General features: G+C 46.9%; 1 protein-coding gene across 4 annotated transcripts in view; it reads right to left on the reverse strand.

Moving 5' to 3' along the window:
* Nucleotides 1-17,188, reverse strand: part of LOC147011700 (voltage-gated delayed rectifier potassium channel KCNH1-like) — an 82,605-nt gene that overhangs the window by 49,819 nt on the left and 15,598 nt on the right. For all 4 annotated transcript variants that reach the window (XM_085858261.1, XM_085858259.1, XM_085858258.1 and 1 more), the window contains exon 4: nucleotides 3,175-3,303. In XM_085858261.1, coding sequence (XP_085714387.1) covers nucleotides 3,175-3,303 — 129 coding nt within the window. The remainder of the gene's footprint in view (nucleotides 1-3,174; nucleotides 3,304-17,188) is intronic.

The raw sequence follows: 17,188 nt of genomic DNA on the forward strand, positions 1-17,188 counted from the left end.
CACCATGTGTACAGTTCGATACTAGATGGAGTACGTGACCTTTCTGTTTGCTATTCACCATCATAGGTCAATGTGACGTGCAGTCCTTATGCAGCAGGACCACAGTGCACCAGCTCATCGACATGCCCACCTAGTATTAATACGAGTTCTCTTACAAGGAACTCCAATGCAGAAGGAGGCCATAAATGCCACCAAACCCCGTGATAGTGATGCCAACCCATGGTTGTTGGTCTATGCTCAATCCTTAAATGCAGAGTGCCAAGCAAGGAAACAGCACATACCATTTTTAGCTTACCTGGACTTTAGTCAGGTGAGGCTATGCGATCGAGCAGTGCCCGTGAGTGAGTGAGTGAGTCAGTCCATTATCATTTGAACCAAATACACGATTTTGATGAAACTTGACACAAGCTTCATATCTGATCCCTAATAAAGGTGGATTGATCGCAACAAAATATGCACGAGTTAAGGAGATCTACAGGCTTTTTTTTTAACCTCCACCCCAAAATAGGTATTTGCTCTCTTCTCGGAACTACACACAGAATTTCAATGAAACTTGACCACAAACTTCATCACCCTTGATGTACCCAATACAAGGTTGTTCACGGCATTAAAAAAAATTCAGGGTCTGAGTGGGTCTGCGGGGGTTTTGAGTGACTGTTGCTCCTGATCCAGGTGAGTGTCAGGACACACAGAGTCCTGTTTTTAACGTCTTTGGTTCAACTCGGCTGGGGTCGGGTTTGAACACCACCGAAGATCGCTGGCACAGGTTCAGGCAAAATACCCCATTCCATTTACATGCACACATACCTACCGCACCTCAACAACTACAAAGATCAAAAAAAATTACATTCAGGAATACTCTTCCAAGTGCCCCACCTGGCTTTGATTCCAAGTAATAGTAAAAAAAAAACCTACGTCATATGGTCTCGGTCTCGGTCTCTCTCTCATCAATTTCTTTTTTTAAACAAATAAATCACAACCAAAGGAAAGCTGATTTTATACAGTATTAGGTCATAAGGAATTGCATTATCCATTTCACAAGTCAGTGATGGCTTCACCGTCGTGCGGTGAAATAGATAAACAGGAATCAATTTTCTGTGAAAGTCTATTTGTGCAATTTTAAATAAAATCATGTAAATTTAATTTGAATAGATATTAATTCCACGTTAATGGTAACCTCTTTTTCGGCTTCGATAAACGATGATAGAAGCACTTCTCACAAAATTGGAGTTATTCCAGATTAATTCTTCTTATTCTTCTTCTTCTTCTTCTTCTTTCGGCTGGTCCCGTACGGGGTCGCCACAGCGGATCATCCGTATGATCCGCATAGTGATTTGGCAGATGTTTTACGCCGGATGCCCTTCCTGACGCAACCCTGGTCGCCTCTTACGACACAGGGATATGGTACACCTATTGAACCGGGGTATACACCGGCCCAGTATACTGGTACTCATTTCGCCGACCTCGGAAGGATGACAGGCTGAGTCAACCCCCTGGTGTATTAATTCAGTGGCTCAACGGGGATTGAACTCAGGACCTTTTGGATCCCAAGCCGCTGCCCTAACTACTGCGCCAACACCAGGCTCTTATTCCAGATTAATTGAGGTTTAATATTACAAAGTCATAGTCATGCAGTCATACACAATATGGGACATGTGCGAGACGGACACTCTGTCCCACATACACAATATGGGATAGAGCGTCCATCTCTCTGTCTGTGCACATGTCCGTGTGCGTCCATAGTTCTGGGGGGAGAATTATCACCCCGTGGTTCAGAGGGGGGGGGGAATTATCGTGTCCGTAGTTCTGGTGGGGGGAGGGAGGGGGAGGAATTATTGCATCCGTAGTTCGGAGGGGCGGGGGAATTATCCTGTCTGGAGTTCTGGGGTGGGCGGGCAATTATCCTGTCCATCGTTCTGAGGGGGGGATTATCCCACCAGTAGTTCGGGGGTGGAGGGGGAAATTTTCCCATCCATGCCTTAATTCTGGGAGGGGGGGAATTATCACCCCATGGTTCGGAGGGGGGGGGGATTATCCCATTCGTAGTTCTGAGGGGAGAATTATCCTGTCCGCAGTTCAGGGGGAGGGGGGAATTATCCTGTCCATAGTTCGGGGGAGGGGGAGGAGAATTATCCTGTCCGTAGCTCGGGGGGGAGGAGAATTATCCTGTCCGTAGCTCGGGGGGGGGGGGAGGAGAATTATCCTGTCCGTAGCTCGGGGGGGAGGGGGGAATTATCCCATTGGTAGTTCTGGGGGGAATTATTAACTCTGCATATTCTTGGAGGGGGGGGGAGGGAGGAGTGAGCAGGATTATCGTGTCTCACTCTGTAGGAATTATCACACCTGTCCATAATTTGGGGGGGTGGGGAAATGAACCAGTCCGTAATTCAGATGGGAAATTATCGCGTCTAATTTTGGGGGAGTTATCCTGTCCATAATGATCGGTTATTTACTAGTTATGTTAATTACTGAACCATACTACACTGTATTAGCCTTTTTTTTTTTTTTACCAGATTTTCATAATATTCAAACTCCTCCATCCCACCTCAGAAAAACCCCAACTCGGTGCCTTGTTCAAAATGGAGAATTGTGTTTGATATGCCAAAGTGGTTATACGATTTCTGTTATATGATATCCTAAAGTGGTCATGTGATTCGCTGCTCGGAAGCAAAATAGTTTCCATTTCACCACCATTGATGAAGAGAAAAGCTTTCAAGAGAAGGTCTGCAGTCTACATTGCAGAGACTGCAAAAAATACCATTCTCTCGATTGTCGGAAGGCACAAAGCCAACACTATTTAGGAAAACAATGATTGTACTGAGCGGCAGTTAAGTTTCTCCACGTTTCTTTGGAGGACACGTACAATATGCTCAAATCCATCACCGTTCCTTCATCATCACAGAGTCAGGATTTCGGAACATCACATCTTACACCAACGCAGACAAAGCAATCACCCCAAGACGGCGGCATTTTTGTGATTTTCTTTTTACGAGGTTGTGAACCCATCATCTCAGAGCGTAGAACGGGCTCCTCTTGCAGCAAGTAAGTACTGCAACCATCCCATCACAATAAAATAAAAATTCAACAAAAACACCATGATGGCACTTTTTCACGTGCAAAAGCAAAACCCTGGAGGTTTTAAAAGCAATTTGTCCAGAGCACTAGCAAACCCACCTTTTGAAGATTCATCCTCAATTGGCTGCTTGAACGCCGTGATGTCTCGGAAGGTGCAAAGAAACAGAACCACCTTGTCGTTTTCATTGCGAATCGGGGCGATTTGCATGTAGAACCACAACGGGGTCCCTGGCGGGTCAAAGACAGACCGCGTTGGATGCAAAATGATAATGTGTTGGATGCAAAAACTGGATTCACTCATTTCCATCTGGTTAAAAAGCATCCGTGCATTGCTACGTCGTGGGGAAAGTTTGCAAACTAGTTGTATGCAATCAATTCTTCAGATAAACCTTGCCTTAAGAACTTTTATCACATTGAATCAGGCAGGTTTCACTATGCATCAACTGCCTCCAAAAGCAGGAAGGGGAAATGCAACCGCTTCTGGACTCATTTCACATCCACATCACAATTTCTTGAACACAAATATTTCATTCACACGTAGAATCCATGTGCAGTTTTTAATAGACTTGTGTATCGCATTTTGCACAATTTCCAAGCACTGTGGATATTGGACAATCAAAATATTCAGCCTGCCATACACCGACCGAGGTGATTCATCTGCGCAAATCCCAGGCGATTCGTCTGTGCAAATCCCAGGCGATTCGTCTGCGCAAATACCAGGGCGATTCGTCTGCGCAAATACCAGGGCGATTCGTCTGCGCAAATACCAGGGCGATTCGTCTGCGCAAATACCAGGGCGATTCGTCTGCGCAAATACCAGGGCGATTCGTCTGCGCAAATACCAGGGCGATTCGTCTGCGCAAATACCAGGGCGATTCGTCTGCGCAAATACCAGGCGATTCGTCTGCGCAAATACCAGGCGATTCGTCTGCGCAAATACCAGGCGATTCGTCTGCGCAAATACCAGGCGATTCGTCTGCGCAAATACCAGGCGATTCGTCTGCGCAAATACCAGGCGATTTGCCTCAATATTGTTGGTGCTTTGTCAAAGAGAAGTGCATGCCTTAAGTGATTCAATTGCAAACAACTTATTTGTCCCAAATCGCGATCCTGTAAATTGTTGTTGGGTAAAGCACATTCTGGTATCACTCCTCCAGCGAATTTACATATAGTTTACAAAAGACGATGATGTCACGTCCGCATTTCTACACATTTTACAGCTCTCAAATCAGCTTAAGTCATTCAGTTTAGTATCATTGTCCGATTGTCACACATCAGAGAGAGGCATATTCAGTGCCATTCAAAAATCAATTTGAAGCAGATTTAAAATATAGGATATGATGTCAATGGAGTTTACATTTGCCTGAAAAATTTGAATTCAAACCAGTGCATGTACATTTCCCTGATATGTAAATCGCCAATGAAGATCAACTTGGGATTTGCACGGACGACTTTACACACGTAAGGAAGGAGGACAAATCGAGAAAGAGAAAAGTGACACAAGAAAGAAAAATAACAAGGAGGATAGCACAAGAAAAGAGGGAATAAATGTCATCAAAAAGAGAGGAGAAGAAAAAAACCGAAAGGAAGTTTTACATTTAGGAGGGAACTAGAGGTAAGGTGAGGGTAAAGAAGGTAGAACGCATCAGGAAAGAGGGGAGGGTGGTGCAAAAATCTTACATTTTGAATACGTAATCTAGAGATGGCTGAGTAGAGATTTTTTTTGAGCCATATAATCCATGCTTGGGAATGACATTTTAAAGTGTACATTCTGCAGACAACAGGATCACAGAAAAGCCCCCCCCCCAACCCCAATCCCCACGCCAGCGCTGCATCAGAACGGAAGTTTCAGTCGCTGTCAATCATAAATCCCAGGTACAAACGGCTTACAGAAGGCTACTAACGAGATATCGTTCTGCCAAAACCCTCCAAAAAGAACATACTGTATATATCCCAAGTTATGCAATTCTGAGCAAGAATCATACTGCCAAGGATGAATAAACATTTCCCACATTTACCCATAGTTGCCCACCCACGCACCACCCCCTCTCTCTCACCCCCCCCAACTGTCAACTACACAAAACAAACATTCTAGACATGTGGCAACGCTCCCACAAAAACATTTTACTCCATATAATAATTGTAAAAAAAACACTAATGTACAATGATCTAAGAACAAAAAAATAAAACAAATAAATAAATAAGGAGTACAACATAGGCAATCCAGGTTAACAGTGCTTCACGTGCACAGGTTAGAACTTAGAACCACGCAGAACAAAAATAAACACACTGAAAGAAGGATAAAATATCAATGAACAAAAAGGGGACATTAAATTTTCAGGAAGAGGAAAGCATCAAGGCAAAAGATCAATAATATATTAAGAGGAGATGTTTGTACTCTTTTCAATCAAATGACATACAGAGACATTATTCTGGCACAACTGAAAACATCAGGATCCTACTTCCCTGTGTGTGTGTGGGTGTGTGGGGAGGATATATATATATATATATATATATATATATATATATATATATATATATATATATATATATATATATATATATATATATATATGTATGTATGTATGTGTATATATATATATATATATATATATATATATATATATATATATATGTATATATATATATATATATATATATATATATATATATATATATATATATATATATCTGATGCACCATACTCCGTTACAGAGCGTTGGTGCTACCGAAGCAGTTTCTTGGCAAGGATCTTACTTGGTGCTTTGCTAATGCCTTCCCAGCAGTAGTTAGGGCAGGAATTTGGGATTTGTTCATAGTGTTGGCGATATATAGCTTACCTACTCTTTGCGAAGGACACCGTGGGATCTTTAAAGTCCACCAACTAATGGCAGGAGATTGGATGCCCATTTTCACATCCATCCGAGGGACGGTACACACGTTGATGAATCACCCTGCCCGTGAAACACCGGGATGGCAGTCACTGGACCGAGATTCAAACCCAGGCTAGACTGTGTCGAGGTGAGTCTGTGTACCAGACTGTGTCTGCGTACCTCTCGGCCATCCTGCCAGTACATATATGTACACCAATACCCCGTTGAACACTCAGGATGTGTTCCTGGAATAGAGAGCTTTCTGCGAATCAGCTTTCATCCGGGTCATTATAACATAGGAGATATTGTAATACGTTCCAAAGAATGTTATTTCTTACCTTGGAGTGATACATGCTGGCTTAATTTGGCTACTGGTACACACAGACAATTCATTAAAGAATAAACCAGCTTATATGCAAAACACATAGCACACCTACACCGTCTCCGTTGCTCTGGTAAAAGTGCTGCACTGCTCGGCTTTCAAGGTCAGTGGCGGTCTGCTACTCGCCCATTTTTCCTGGGATGATGATTCAGGCTGTGAATCATCCTGTGTGGGAGTTGTCTGCTGTGGACCATCTTTTGTAGCAGCTGCAAGCTGTGTATCCTCCTCCTTAAGAGCTGTAGACCTTCTTTAAGAATTCATCCAGAGTTGACTACCTTACTCGCACCTTATTCTTCCTCTTCTTCATCATCTCTCAGAGCATTTCTCTTGAGTGTGCTGCTGCACTCGCAGTCAGGATTGTTCTCAGAAAAGAGCTCCAGTGCCTCAGTGATCTTGAGATGCCTTCACTCAAAATGTCAATGGTTAGGTTTCACTGCAGTTGAACTTCAGTGTGGTCTGCACCAGCATTGTCGCCTTTCTTGTAAACAAGCTGCTGTTTCAGTTCCTGCAGTTCCTCATTGCTTAAGCTTTCCCTATAAGACAGCAACAGATCTTCAACATTATCATTGTCAACTTCCTCTCATCTAGCTTCTTTGGCGAGCTGATGAGGGATGTCACTGGTAATCTTTGGCTGCACCTCCTAAAACCCTTGGAAATCATTGCCTGCCTCTGGCCATAGCCTCTGGAATTTCTTTAAATTGTTCTAAGGGATGATGTAGGCAAGTTTAAGGTACGACTCACATCCACTTGCTGCTCACCTGCTTCCAGTCTCTTCAGCACTTACATTTTCATCTCCAAAGTGACACTTTTTCTTATCACCTTCAATTTATTCCCAGCACTATCACTTGCAGGCCTTTTTCGAGACATTATGGGTGAGGATAATTCACTAATGTTGTTAAAAAAAAAAAAAAAAACTTTGAATAAGCAAGTACAAGGTGGAGTGTGTTATTTTATTATATTTTTTTCAACAAATTCACATTATAGAATAATATATATTTTTAAACAATCCAAAGTCAAGAGCTTAATAACAATTCATCTTTCAATGGGTGTATTCTCTGTTGATATATATATATATATATATATATATATATATATATATATATATATATATATATATATATATATATATATATATATATATATATATATATATATTCAGATCCCCCTAACTTGAGGAAGCAGGTCACAGATCGAGTCCCATCACAGCCCTTGCTGCATGACCTGTTTGCAACAAGTATCTTCTGCCACACGAACACCATGTCTCTGCCTTGCTGATTGGTGACTCTGCTTTCACTTATTCGTGACCATAAAGGCAAAAATCTCAGTCTTCAGAGACCTGAGAGCCACATGGATGCCATCCAGGTTTGGAAGTAATGTTTCAGCATCATTTATGTGCATGATGTCAGTGTCATGGTACATCTAGGGTCAGTGTGCTCCTGTAAGCCTGGTGTTGGCTTAGTGGTTAGGGTGGCGGCTTGGGATCCTCGGGTCCTGAGTTCAAGCCCCATTGGCCACCAAATTAAAAATACACCAGGAGGTTGACTCAGCCTGTCATCCTTCCGAGGTCGGCAAAATGAGCACAAGTGTACTGGTGAGGGGGACACTGCATCATTGGCATACCGCGTCCCAACCAATGATGCAAACAGCAGCCACAGGCTGCACTCGACAGTGTGTGCCTTTCAATATATATATATATATATATATATATATATATATATATATATATATATATATATATATATATATATATATATATTGTTGCGGATTCGCGCATGCCGGCGTGCGAACGGCCACGTAACTCGAATCGCGGAACGTCGCCCACCGGACGGACAATCCAGTCGTGACCCTCTCGGACTAACGCCGGGAACTAGTCACGGGTGGACCTTTCGGTCTCACCACGATCGTGCCAATCGGCCCCCGCGTGGGATAGGGTTGCTCGCCAAATTCGACCTACCGAAGTACCCACACGGAGGGTAGACCGGGCGATCGCACCTCGCCGCAGGTCGACTTCGGACACGGGCCACTTTAAGCGACCCGTTCCGTACTATCGGGATAACCGAGCGGTGTTATTCGTCGGCCTCGACGGTTCGATTAATTATCGGGCGTTTTAGCCCACGACCAACCCTTTACGTGAAGCAAGATGGAGATTCAATGAAAGAAAAGACGAAGCGAAGCGGGAAAACAGTTCAACATAACTCACATTTATTTCGCGATGAACGGGAAGCACACATATACAATTACACCAAAAGCACATGTAAAAGGAGAAGAAACACAATATTACACAAAAAGCAAATATAAAAGAGAAACACAATGCAGAGCTATCCGACTACCGAGCACACGGCAACACTTATACAATTTTACTTCACAGACGGCGCCGACAACACAGATACCCAAAGCAAAAGAAAAAGAACCACCCTCCAGGATGAGGGGGGTAGACGGGCCTGGGGCCGAGACCGTGTCGGGCCTACCCGTCTGATGATGAGACGCGGAGCGGCGGTGGTGCCTCAACTCCGCGGGCCTCGCGGACAGTGTCTGGTCGGGGTGGGAAGGGGGCCCCCTTTGTCGCACTATCTCAGCGCGGGGGGAAACAGGAGGGGGTTGCTGATGCTTGGGGGAAGGAGGATATCACCCTGTCTTGGGTCCCGCGGCGAGCGTCTCCTCCTCCACCTCGGTCGCGTTGCTGGCCTCTCCCTGTGCAGCTCCCGGCACCGACGCGAGCACCCCCTCGTCCGCCTTCGCCGCCGTCACCTCTCCACAGCTCCGTCCTCTTCACTCTGACTAGTACCACTTCTTTCCAGCTCCACCGCCGACTCTCTTGAACTCCGCACACTCAACTCTACTGACGAACGCAGCCGTTTATATAAGCCCCGTGGCTTCGCTCTTTCACCCTTGACCCTCTGCCTCCGACCCTTCACCTCTCTTGCTGGCTCCCCATTGGCCCGAGGAAAAGTGGGCGTGAATACTTTTTGATCCATGAATTTGCATATAGCGACCGCCCTCCAACGCCCTGGAGGCGGATCCAAATCGCCCCTCGCTCACCGATTGGACGGAACAAAAGTGGGCGTGAGTCGTTTTTGATCCGTTTTTCTTCGGAAAGTCTGTGATGTCTCTGAACACGCTGCTCGGTGCGCGCCCCGCACGAGTCCAGCATCGGCGCCCACGAGTGGCGCGAGATGGTGTGGATGCGATGGTGGCGAGTTGTGACGGTAAAGGTCGTGGCGGTTGTGGTGAAGCGGCGTTGTGGTTGGTGGTTGGTGTTGCGAAGCGGCGTTGTGGTTGGTGGTTGTTGTGAAGCGGCGTTGTGGGACGTGGTTGGTGGTGGTAGTAATGGCGGCTGGTCCAAAATAAAGATAGTAAAAGAAAAACGGCTATCCTGAAGAGTCGCAGCCCGACTGATTGACATTTATTCCCTCTAGACAACGGGTTTGGGCCTAACAACACATATACTTACCGAGATATCTCACCTAAGGGACCTGAATGGTGGTTTGTGAATTTCGTCAACCACAACAATATATATATATATATATATATATATATATATATATATATATATATATATATATATATATATATATATATATATATATATATATATTGTTACGTTTGAGGGGGGGGGTATGCATTCAAAGGGTAATTAGGATGTTTAATTAGGTATGCCATGCTGTTCGAGTTTACCAGGATCTCGATGTAATAAGTAGTAATTCAGTGGTGATAAGTTGTCTAGTAAATGTTCATTTCTTCAAGGGGGAAATGATAAATGTCACGTAATTAGATAGGGACACGGGATAGGGTAAGTGTGTCTGCGTAAACCCCTTTTGGTATTCTCTGAAGACTGGCCGTGACGTCACAGGACAGTACAGCGGATGGCTCCGCCCCGTGATCACGATTGGCAGAAGGCGACGGCAGTGGGCCAATAAACGGCTCGATTGGAGGTGACGAGGGCAGAAGGATAAAAAGGTTCTGTTCGGGGTCGAAAAGGAAGAAGAAGAAGATTACAACCAGAACGCTCGTGTTTTTTTGGTGTGGAACCTGTGGCGGCAGAGAGCGTCCTGGCTGCTGTGCTGAGTCGATCGTGCTCTTGAGCGTGCCTGGGAGCCTTGCCGAGTCTCGTCCCTCGCTTTGGTTGGCTCTAGGGTTCTGCTGACTCGGAATACGGGGTCGGGCGGCGGGTGGACCTGCCTCCCTCTCCTGCTCGCGGCTTGGCGCCGGAGCAGGTTCCCTGGCGGCTGTGGGCGGACTTGGGCCAGGACCAGGAGGTCGACAGCACCACGGTTTCTCCTGCCCCCCCCCCCCCGGCGAGAGCAAGGCCGGCTCGTCCGGCGCCGATCCAGGGACAGTTGCGTCCACACCACGGTCCAGCATGACCACCAGAGATAGCTACGTTTTGTGTGTGTGTGTGTGTGTGTGTCTGCTTGATGCCTTAGAGGGATTGAGAACTGTATATTCATTGGAATTGTCTGTGTTTTTCCCCACGCCCAATCCCACACCATCCCGTCGAATCTCCCCGGATCCCTCTTCTTGCCGAGTCTTGTTATTTCTAGTAATAATAAAAAAGGAATAAACATCATCAACTCAGTGAAAAGTGACTCGTGCCACCTTCCTCGTCCCGTTTGCGGTAGAGCGATTAGAACCGCCATGTTTGGGTTATAAACAAATAAATCGCCTCCATCGTTTCGGCTCATTCTACGTTGGCAGGACTGTTCAAGTCCCGTGGACGTCACATTGGTGTCAGGGTGTTGGATGTTCGAACCCCTCTAAATTATATACCAGGATTAAAATCTCGCCACGAATTGGAATCTAAAATTACTACAGAAAAGCGCGCGAGCGTGGGAAAATTTTGGCGGGATTTTTCAAATTTAAATTAATTGGCGGCAAACGGGACTTCTGCACCATGGCGGATGTGCAGATGTTTGAGGAGGAAGGCCACGTGTCTGGCAGCGAGTCGGGGGAAGAGGGGAGAGACGGGGGTAGGGTTGGAACCTCCCCCATTCCGAGCGTGGACCGTGCTTCATCGCCCGTAACGGGGCCGGCAGCGCCGGAAACCGGTGCGATGACGATCCAGACACTGTTGGAACGTTTAATAGCGGACATGACGGTACAAATGGCAAATCAATTCGTGACACAGAGGGCAGAAATGACGGCAAAAATGGAAAATCAATTCGTGACACAGAGGGCAGAAATGACGGCACAGGGGGCAGAAATGACGGCACAAATGGAAAATCAATTCGTGACACAGAGGGCAGAAATGACGGCACAAATTGCAAAAATGACGGCACAGGGGGCAGAAATGACAGATCAATTGGGGGTAATGGGGGAACAGTTGGGTGCACGGATTGATTTAATGAGGGATGAATTGGGGGAAAAGATGGAGAAAATGAAAACTGAGATGCAGGAGTGTGTGGATGTTAAATTGGGGGAAATACAAAGTAAATTCGAGGATAGATTGGAGGAAACAAAGGTAGAAATTACATTGGAGGGGGAAAATATACGGAAAAAATTGGTAGATAAAATTGATGCAACGAACATTCGGGTTGATAAAGTGGATGAAAGCCTGGAACGTCATCGTGCCTGTGTGGATGCTCATATGCAGCTGCAAGTTGAAGAGTGGGGAGAGCTGAGGAAGCAAGGGATGAATTTGGCGGAGGAAGTAAAAGGATTGGAGGCTCGTTTGGACGAACAAGATAAAATTATGAGCCAAGATGAAGTCTTGGATAAAGGCCTGGTAGAGCCGTCTTTTGTAAGTAGAGTGTCCGGGTTGGTTGAGGAGCAGCTACAAACTCGCGACGGAGCCTTGGAGGAGGTTGTGCGGGCCCAGAAGATCCTGCGGGAAGAGGTGAATCGGTCCATTCAACGTTTGGAACAGGAGGCAAAATTGACCCATGAGACCCTCACCACAAAACATCTTTGGCCACAGTGGGCTCCGAAATTGGATACGCAGCCACAAGGGTGTTTGATCCCTGGGCTGGATTCGGACAAGGGAGAAACTGAGAAGCGGGCCACCGTAAAGGTGATCCCCCTGGTAAATTTTGACGGGTCAGGGAGCGTTGAAGCTTTTCTGACGCAATTTGAGTGCATTTCCCGACTAAACGGGTGGAATGAGCTGGAACGTACAGGGAATTTGGTGGCAACGTTGCGGGGACCAGCCGCAGATGTGTTAAACGTGATCGCGGAGGGGATGTTGACCAGCTCCCACATTTGCGAGGCGTTGAGCCGTCGGTTTGGGTTCGTGGCAAACTGTGATCTGGTGCGGGCCCAGCTCCAGCACCGCAGATTAAAGCCGGGTGAGACAGTGCAGGAGCTGGCACAGGACATTTACCAATCAGTCAGGATCGCGTATCGGGACCTTACAGTGGAGGCGTGGGACAGACTGGCACTCGAGAAATTTTTAGCTGCTCTTCCTGACCCTGAGGTCCGAGCGCTAGTGGAGTTACAGGATCCACCCACCGTTCACCGAGCGGCCGAGTGCGCGGCCAGGCTGGCCTCGTGGAGTCGGCCGGGTCGGGTTCCAGAGAGGCCATCGGTGACGATCCGACAGGCGGAGATCCAGGATCAGGGAGGGGGGCTGGGAGAAATTGGCATTACCCAAATGTTTCAGGAAATTTGCCAGAAACTGTCAAGTTTGATAAGGGGTAATCCGGTAGTTAGTGCGCCAAAGCGGCGGGGTCCAGCCCAGCCAATAGAGCAATTCGATTATGGCCGAGGGGGTCCGGAACCGGAAGAGACATTTCACCGATACTCACGGGGGCCTTTTATGGGGAGTTGTTTCCGGTGCGGGCGAAGAGGACACATGCAACGATATTGCCGGTACCTGGCGATAGAGGGACCCTCCAATAGACTTTTAGACTCGGAGAGGGTGAATCCTCCTGCTGAACCGCCAGGTCTATCCGAGATGCCCTTTCATAGGTCGGGTCCGGAGATCACTGTCGGGGGTCTGGGAGACTAGATTGGGCTGAGCATATACGGCCATGCTCGGCTGCTGAGCTTGTGGCGAAGTGCCCTCCTTTGGTGAAAAAAAAAAAAAGAATTGTGGAAAATTGGCATGGGTTTGTAAGTTCTGCTGGGTTTTAGAGTGAAAATCGGGACAGTGGGTAATTGGTAACAAAGCGGGCACGAGTGGCTGTCCAATGGCTGGTGTGTGGATCGGGTGAGAAGTGCTGTGTGAGTTGTTTTAAGTGAAGAAGTGAAATGTATGGTGCACACATTGTTTTGTTTTTTTTGGGCATGGTGTGGTAACAGGGAAGGTCATGGTCGGTGAAGTGTTAGAAATGCAGGTGTCACATGTAAGGCCGATGGGGTGGGGGAGTCATGTGGGTTTTGTGGGTGGGGATGATGTGCTTGTCCACAGGGATTGCTGAAGCTCACGGTGAGCGGGAATTGCGACCCCCTTCAAGGAGATTCACCACCTGGTGGCTAATGGTGACAGTGTCTGGAGGCAACTGGGAGAGGGTCTGGTTGGGCGACCAAGGCGGGTAGGACCTTGGCGACCCAGGAAGGCCAGAGGAGCCAGTGAGACCCCTTCCAAAGTGTTGTACGGGATTAGAGCTGATGGCTACCAGGGGGGAGGGAATCAAAGGGAGCGGGGCGGAGAAGCGTCCGGGTTGGACTAAAGCTTACCTATGGGCGTGGTTGCACTTGAGATGCCCCCATCATCTTGTGGTAACCCACCCCACGGCCATGACGGGATTCAGCCTGCATGATTAAAATGAGGACCATGACCTAGAAATGTGATGATGACCATGGTGTGAGTGTTGTGAAGATGTGTGAGTCCCACCCGATCCCGCACAACTTGACAGGTGCAGCAAGGGCATGATGTCCGCATAATTTTGGGGCAAGCAAATTTGAAAATTGGCTCCCCAGGTAACGCTGGGTCTATTAGCATCCACTGGGGGAGGCGGTCAAGTGTAAATATCCTGTGAATAGTGTCGTTAAGGCTTAGAGTAGGAATGTAAAGTATAAGTGTTGTGTTTTTGTGGAACCTTTTGTTTCCCCCTCCCCAGATCACTGGAAGAGTGCTGGGCAAGAGCGATGATCCGGAGGATGGAGTGCAACTTCGCTCAGTGCTCTCATGTGATAAAATAAAATAAAAAAACAAAAAAAAAAACGAATGATTGTTTAGGCGAGGATAAGGCCATAAGGGGGTAGTACATTAAGCAGGATAGGTAAGTTGGCTGCGACTCGCTGCCCATTGCCCCTCCTACTTTATTTTGTTAGGTTAATTAGGTGTGAGTCAGTAAGTGTTAAGGCTGGTACGGTAGCGCCTGTGATATACCTTGCAGGAGCTGCGGTACCAGAGGAGGGGGCAGTGTTACGTTTGAGGGGGGGGGTATGCATTCAAAGGGTAATTAGGATGTTTAATTAGGTAGGCCATGCTGTTCGAGTTTACCAGGATCTCGATGTAATAAGTAGTAATTCAGTGGTGATAAGTTGTCTAGTAAATGTTCATTTCTTCAAGGGGGAAATGATAAATCTCACGTAATTAGATAGGGACACGGGATAGGGTAAGTGTGTCTGCCTAAACCCCTTTTGGTATTCTCTGAAGACTGGCCGTGACGTCACAGGACAGTACAGCGGATGGCTCCGCCCCGTGATCACGATTGACAAAAGGCGACGGCAGTGGGCCAATAAACGGCTCGATTGGAGGTGACGAGGGCAGAAGAATAAAAAGGTTCTGTTCGGGGTCGAAAAGGAAGAAGAAGAAGATTACAACCAGAATGCTCGTGTTTTTTTGGTGTGGAACCTGTAGCGGCAGAGAGCATCCTGGCTGCTGTGCTGAGTCGATCGTGCTCTTGAGCGTGCCTGGGAGCCTTGCCGAGCCTCATGCCTCGCTTTGGTTGGCTCTAGGGTTCTGCTGACTCAGAATACGGGGTCGGGCGGCGGGTGGACCTGCCTCCCTCTCCTGCTCGCGGCTTGGCGCGGGAGCTGGTTCCCTGGCGGCTGTGGGCGGACTTGGGCCAGGACCAGGAGGTCGACAGCACCACGGTTTCTCCTGCCCCCCCCCCTGGCGAGAGCAAGGCCGGCTCGTCCGGCGCCGATCCAGGGACAGTTGCGTCCACACCACGGTCCAGCCTGACCACCAGAGATAGCTACGTTTTGTGTGTGTGTGTGTGTGTGTGTGTCTGCTTGGCGCCTTAGAGGGATTGAGAACTGTATATTCATTGGAATTGTCAGTGTTTTCCCCACGCCCGATCCCACACCATCCCGTCGAATCGCCCCGGATCCCTCTTCTTGCCGAGTCTTGTTATTTCTAGTAATAATAAAAAAGGAATAAACATCATCAACTCAGTGAAAAGTGACTCGTGCCACCTTCCTCGTCCCGTTTGCGGTAGAGCGATTAGAACCGCCATGTTTGGGTTATAAACAAATAAATCGCCTCCATCGTTTCGGCTCATTCTACGTTGGCGGGACTGTTCAAGTCCCGTGGACGTCACAATATATATATATATATGTATATATATATATATATATGTATATATATATATATATACACACACACCCATTTGGCTAACTAATAACATTCAGGATATGGACAACCTACCTGAGTCGCCTGGTCTGGTCTACACATAACGCGAGTCCACTCATTGAAGTTGACTCTTCTTTTCTTCCCTTGCTGGACGAGGTCATTCAGCTCTGTATGCCTGATGTTTGCTTCATGGTTAGGGTGGTGGACTTGGGATCTGAGGGTCCCGAGTTCAAATCCCACTTGGCTGTTGAATTAATACCAGGTCGGGTTGACTCAGCCTGTCATCCTTCCGTGGTCAGCAAAATGAGTACCAACCAGCTTGCGGGGATGATCGAGCCATTTGAGTAGCCTGCGTCGGAGTGAGGACCCATCTAGGATTGTTCCCAATAGCCCAGGAGACTGCTTTGGTTGCACTAACACTCTGCACAGAGTATGGTCCCAATGGATGGATGGATCATTCAGCTCAGACCTTTCTCCCATCCTTAAAACAAACAAACAAACAAAACAAAAAAACCCACTAGAAACGTTTCTCACCGTATCTCATAAACAGGATTCTCCATTTGTCAAACGGTCCTTTTCAATCCAAAATTTATACCTCGCCAACAACTTTTAGAAAAAAAAAAAACATTGCATCATGGCAACCAAAGGTGGAGAACCAAATGATAAAATGGTACAATAAAACTGATCATCCGAAAAACCGGTGCTCAGCTGGAATCACAAGGTAGACCATCTTTTAACGGAAACAATTAGCTGTCTGTCCATTTTCTAATATGCAAACTTACGAATATAAAAACTCAAACCGCCTTTCAAAAAGAGCAGGCTACTGTGTGCTACTGTCTTGGCCAAATTCCAAATTCCTGCCTCCGGATTCTCTGCAGGGACAAGGTGACTGTAAACGATCCGGCATATTCCGTATCACGATGTTGCTTCGGCAACATCTATTTGCCGCTTGGATGGAAGATCGTAGTTCGATCTGATACGAGAGATCAGCTTAACAAACAGGATGAATAGAAAACCACCTGGAGCATTGACTATTGGGATGGAAAGACAGAAGAAACACAACAGAAAGAAACGTCAGCAAAACGACTAAAGGTGAAAAATGAGTCTTTTAGGAGCAAAAAACACAAACAAATTCAGGTTCCGCTGAAGCAGTTTGTCAAAACGTTCCTGCACTGTAATCACGTGTAAGCACGAGCAGACATGTGCCATGCAATGCCGGTGACGGATAATTTTCTCAAAACCATGAAGGTTAGATTGCTATACGTGACTGTTCACGAAGCTGATGAGAGTCCTCGCTCACACTTGGCTCAACAGGACTGGCCTGAAAGGCTGTCATGCACTCACCACACTGCTGTGATTTGTGGAGCACAAGGACAGAACAAGTGCAGCTCTAGCGGC

The sequence above is a fragment of the Eptatretus burgeri genome, chromosome 15 (assembly GCF_056783735.1).
Source record: "Eptatretus burgeri isolate ZD-2024b chromosome 15, Ebu_testis_v1, whole genome shotgun sequence".
Classification (NCBI taxonomy): Eukaryota; Metazoa; Chordata; class Myxini; order Myxiniformes; family Myxinidae; genus Eptatretus; species Eptatretus burgeri.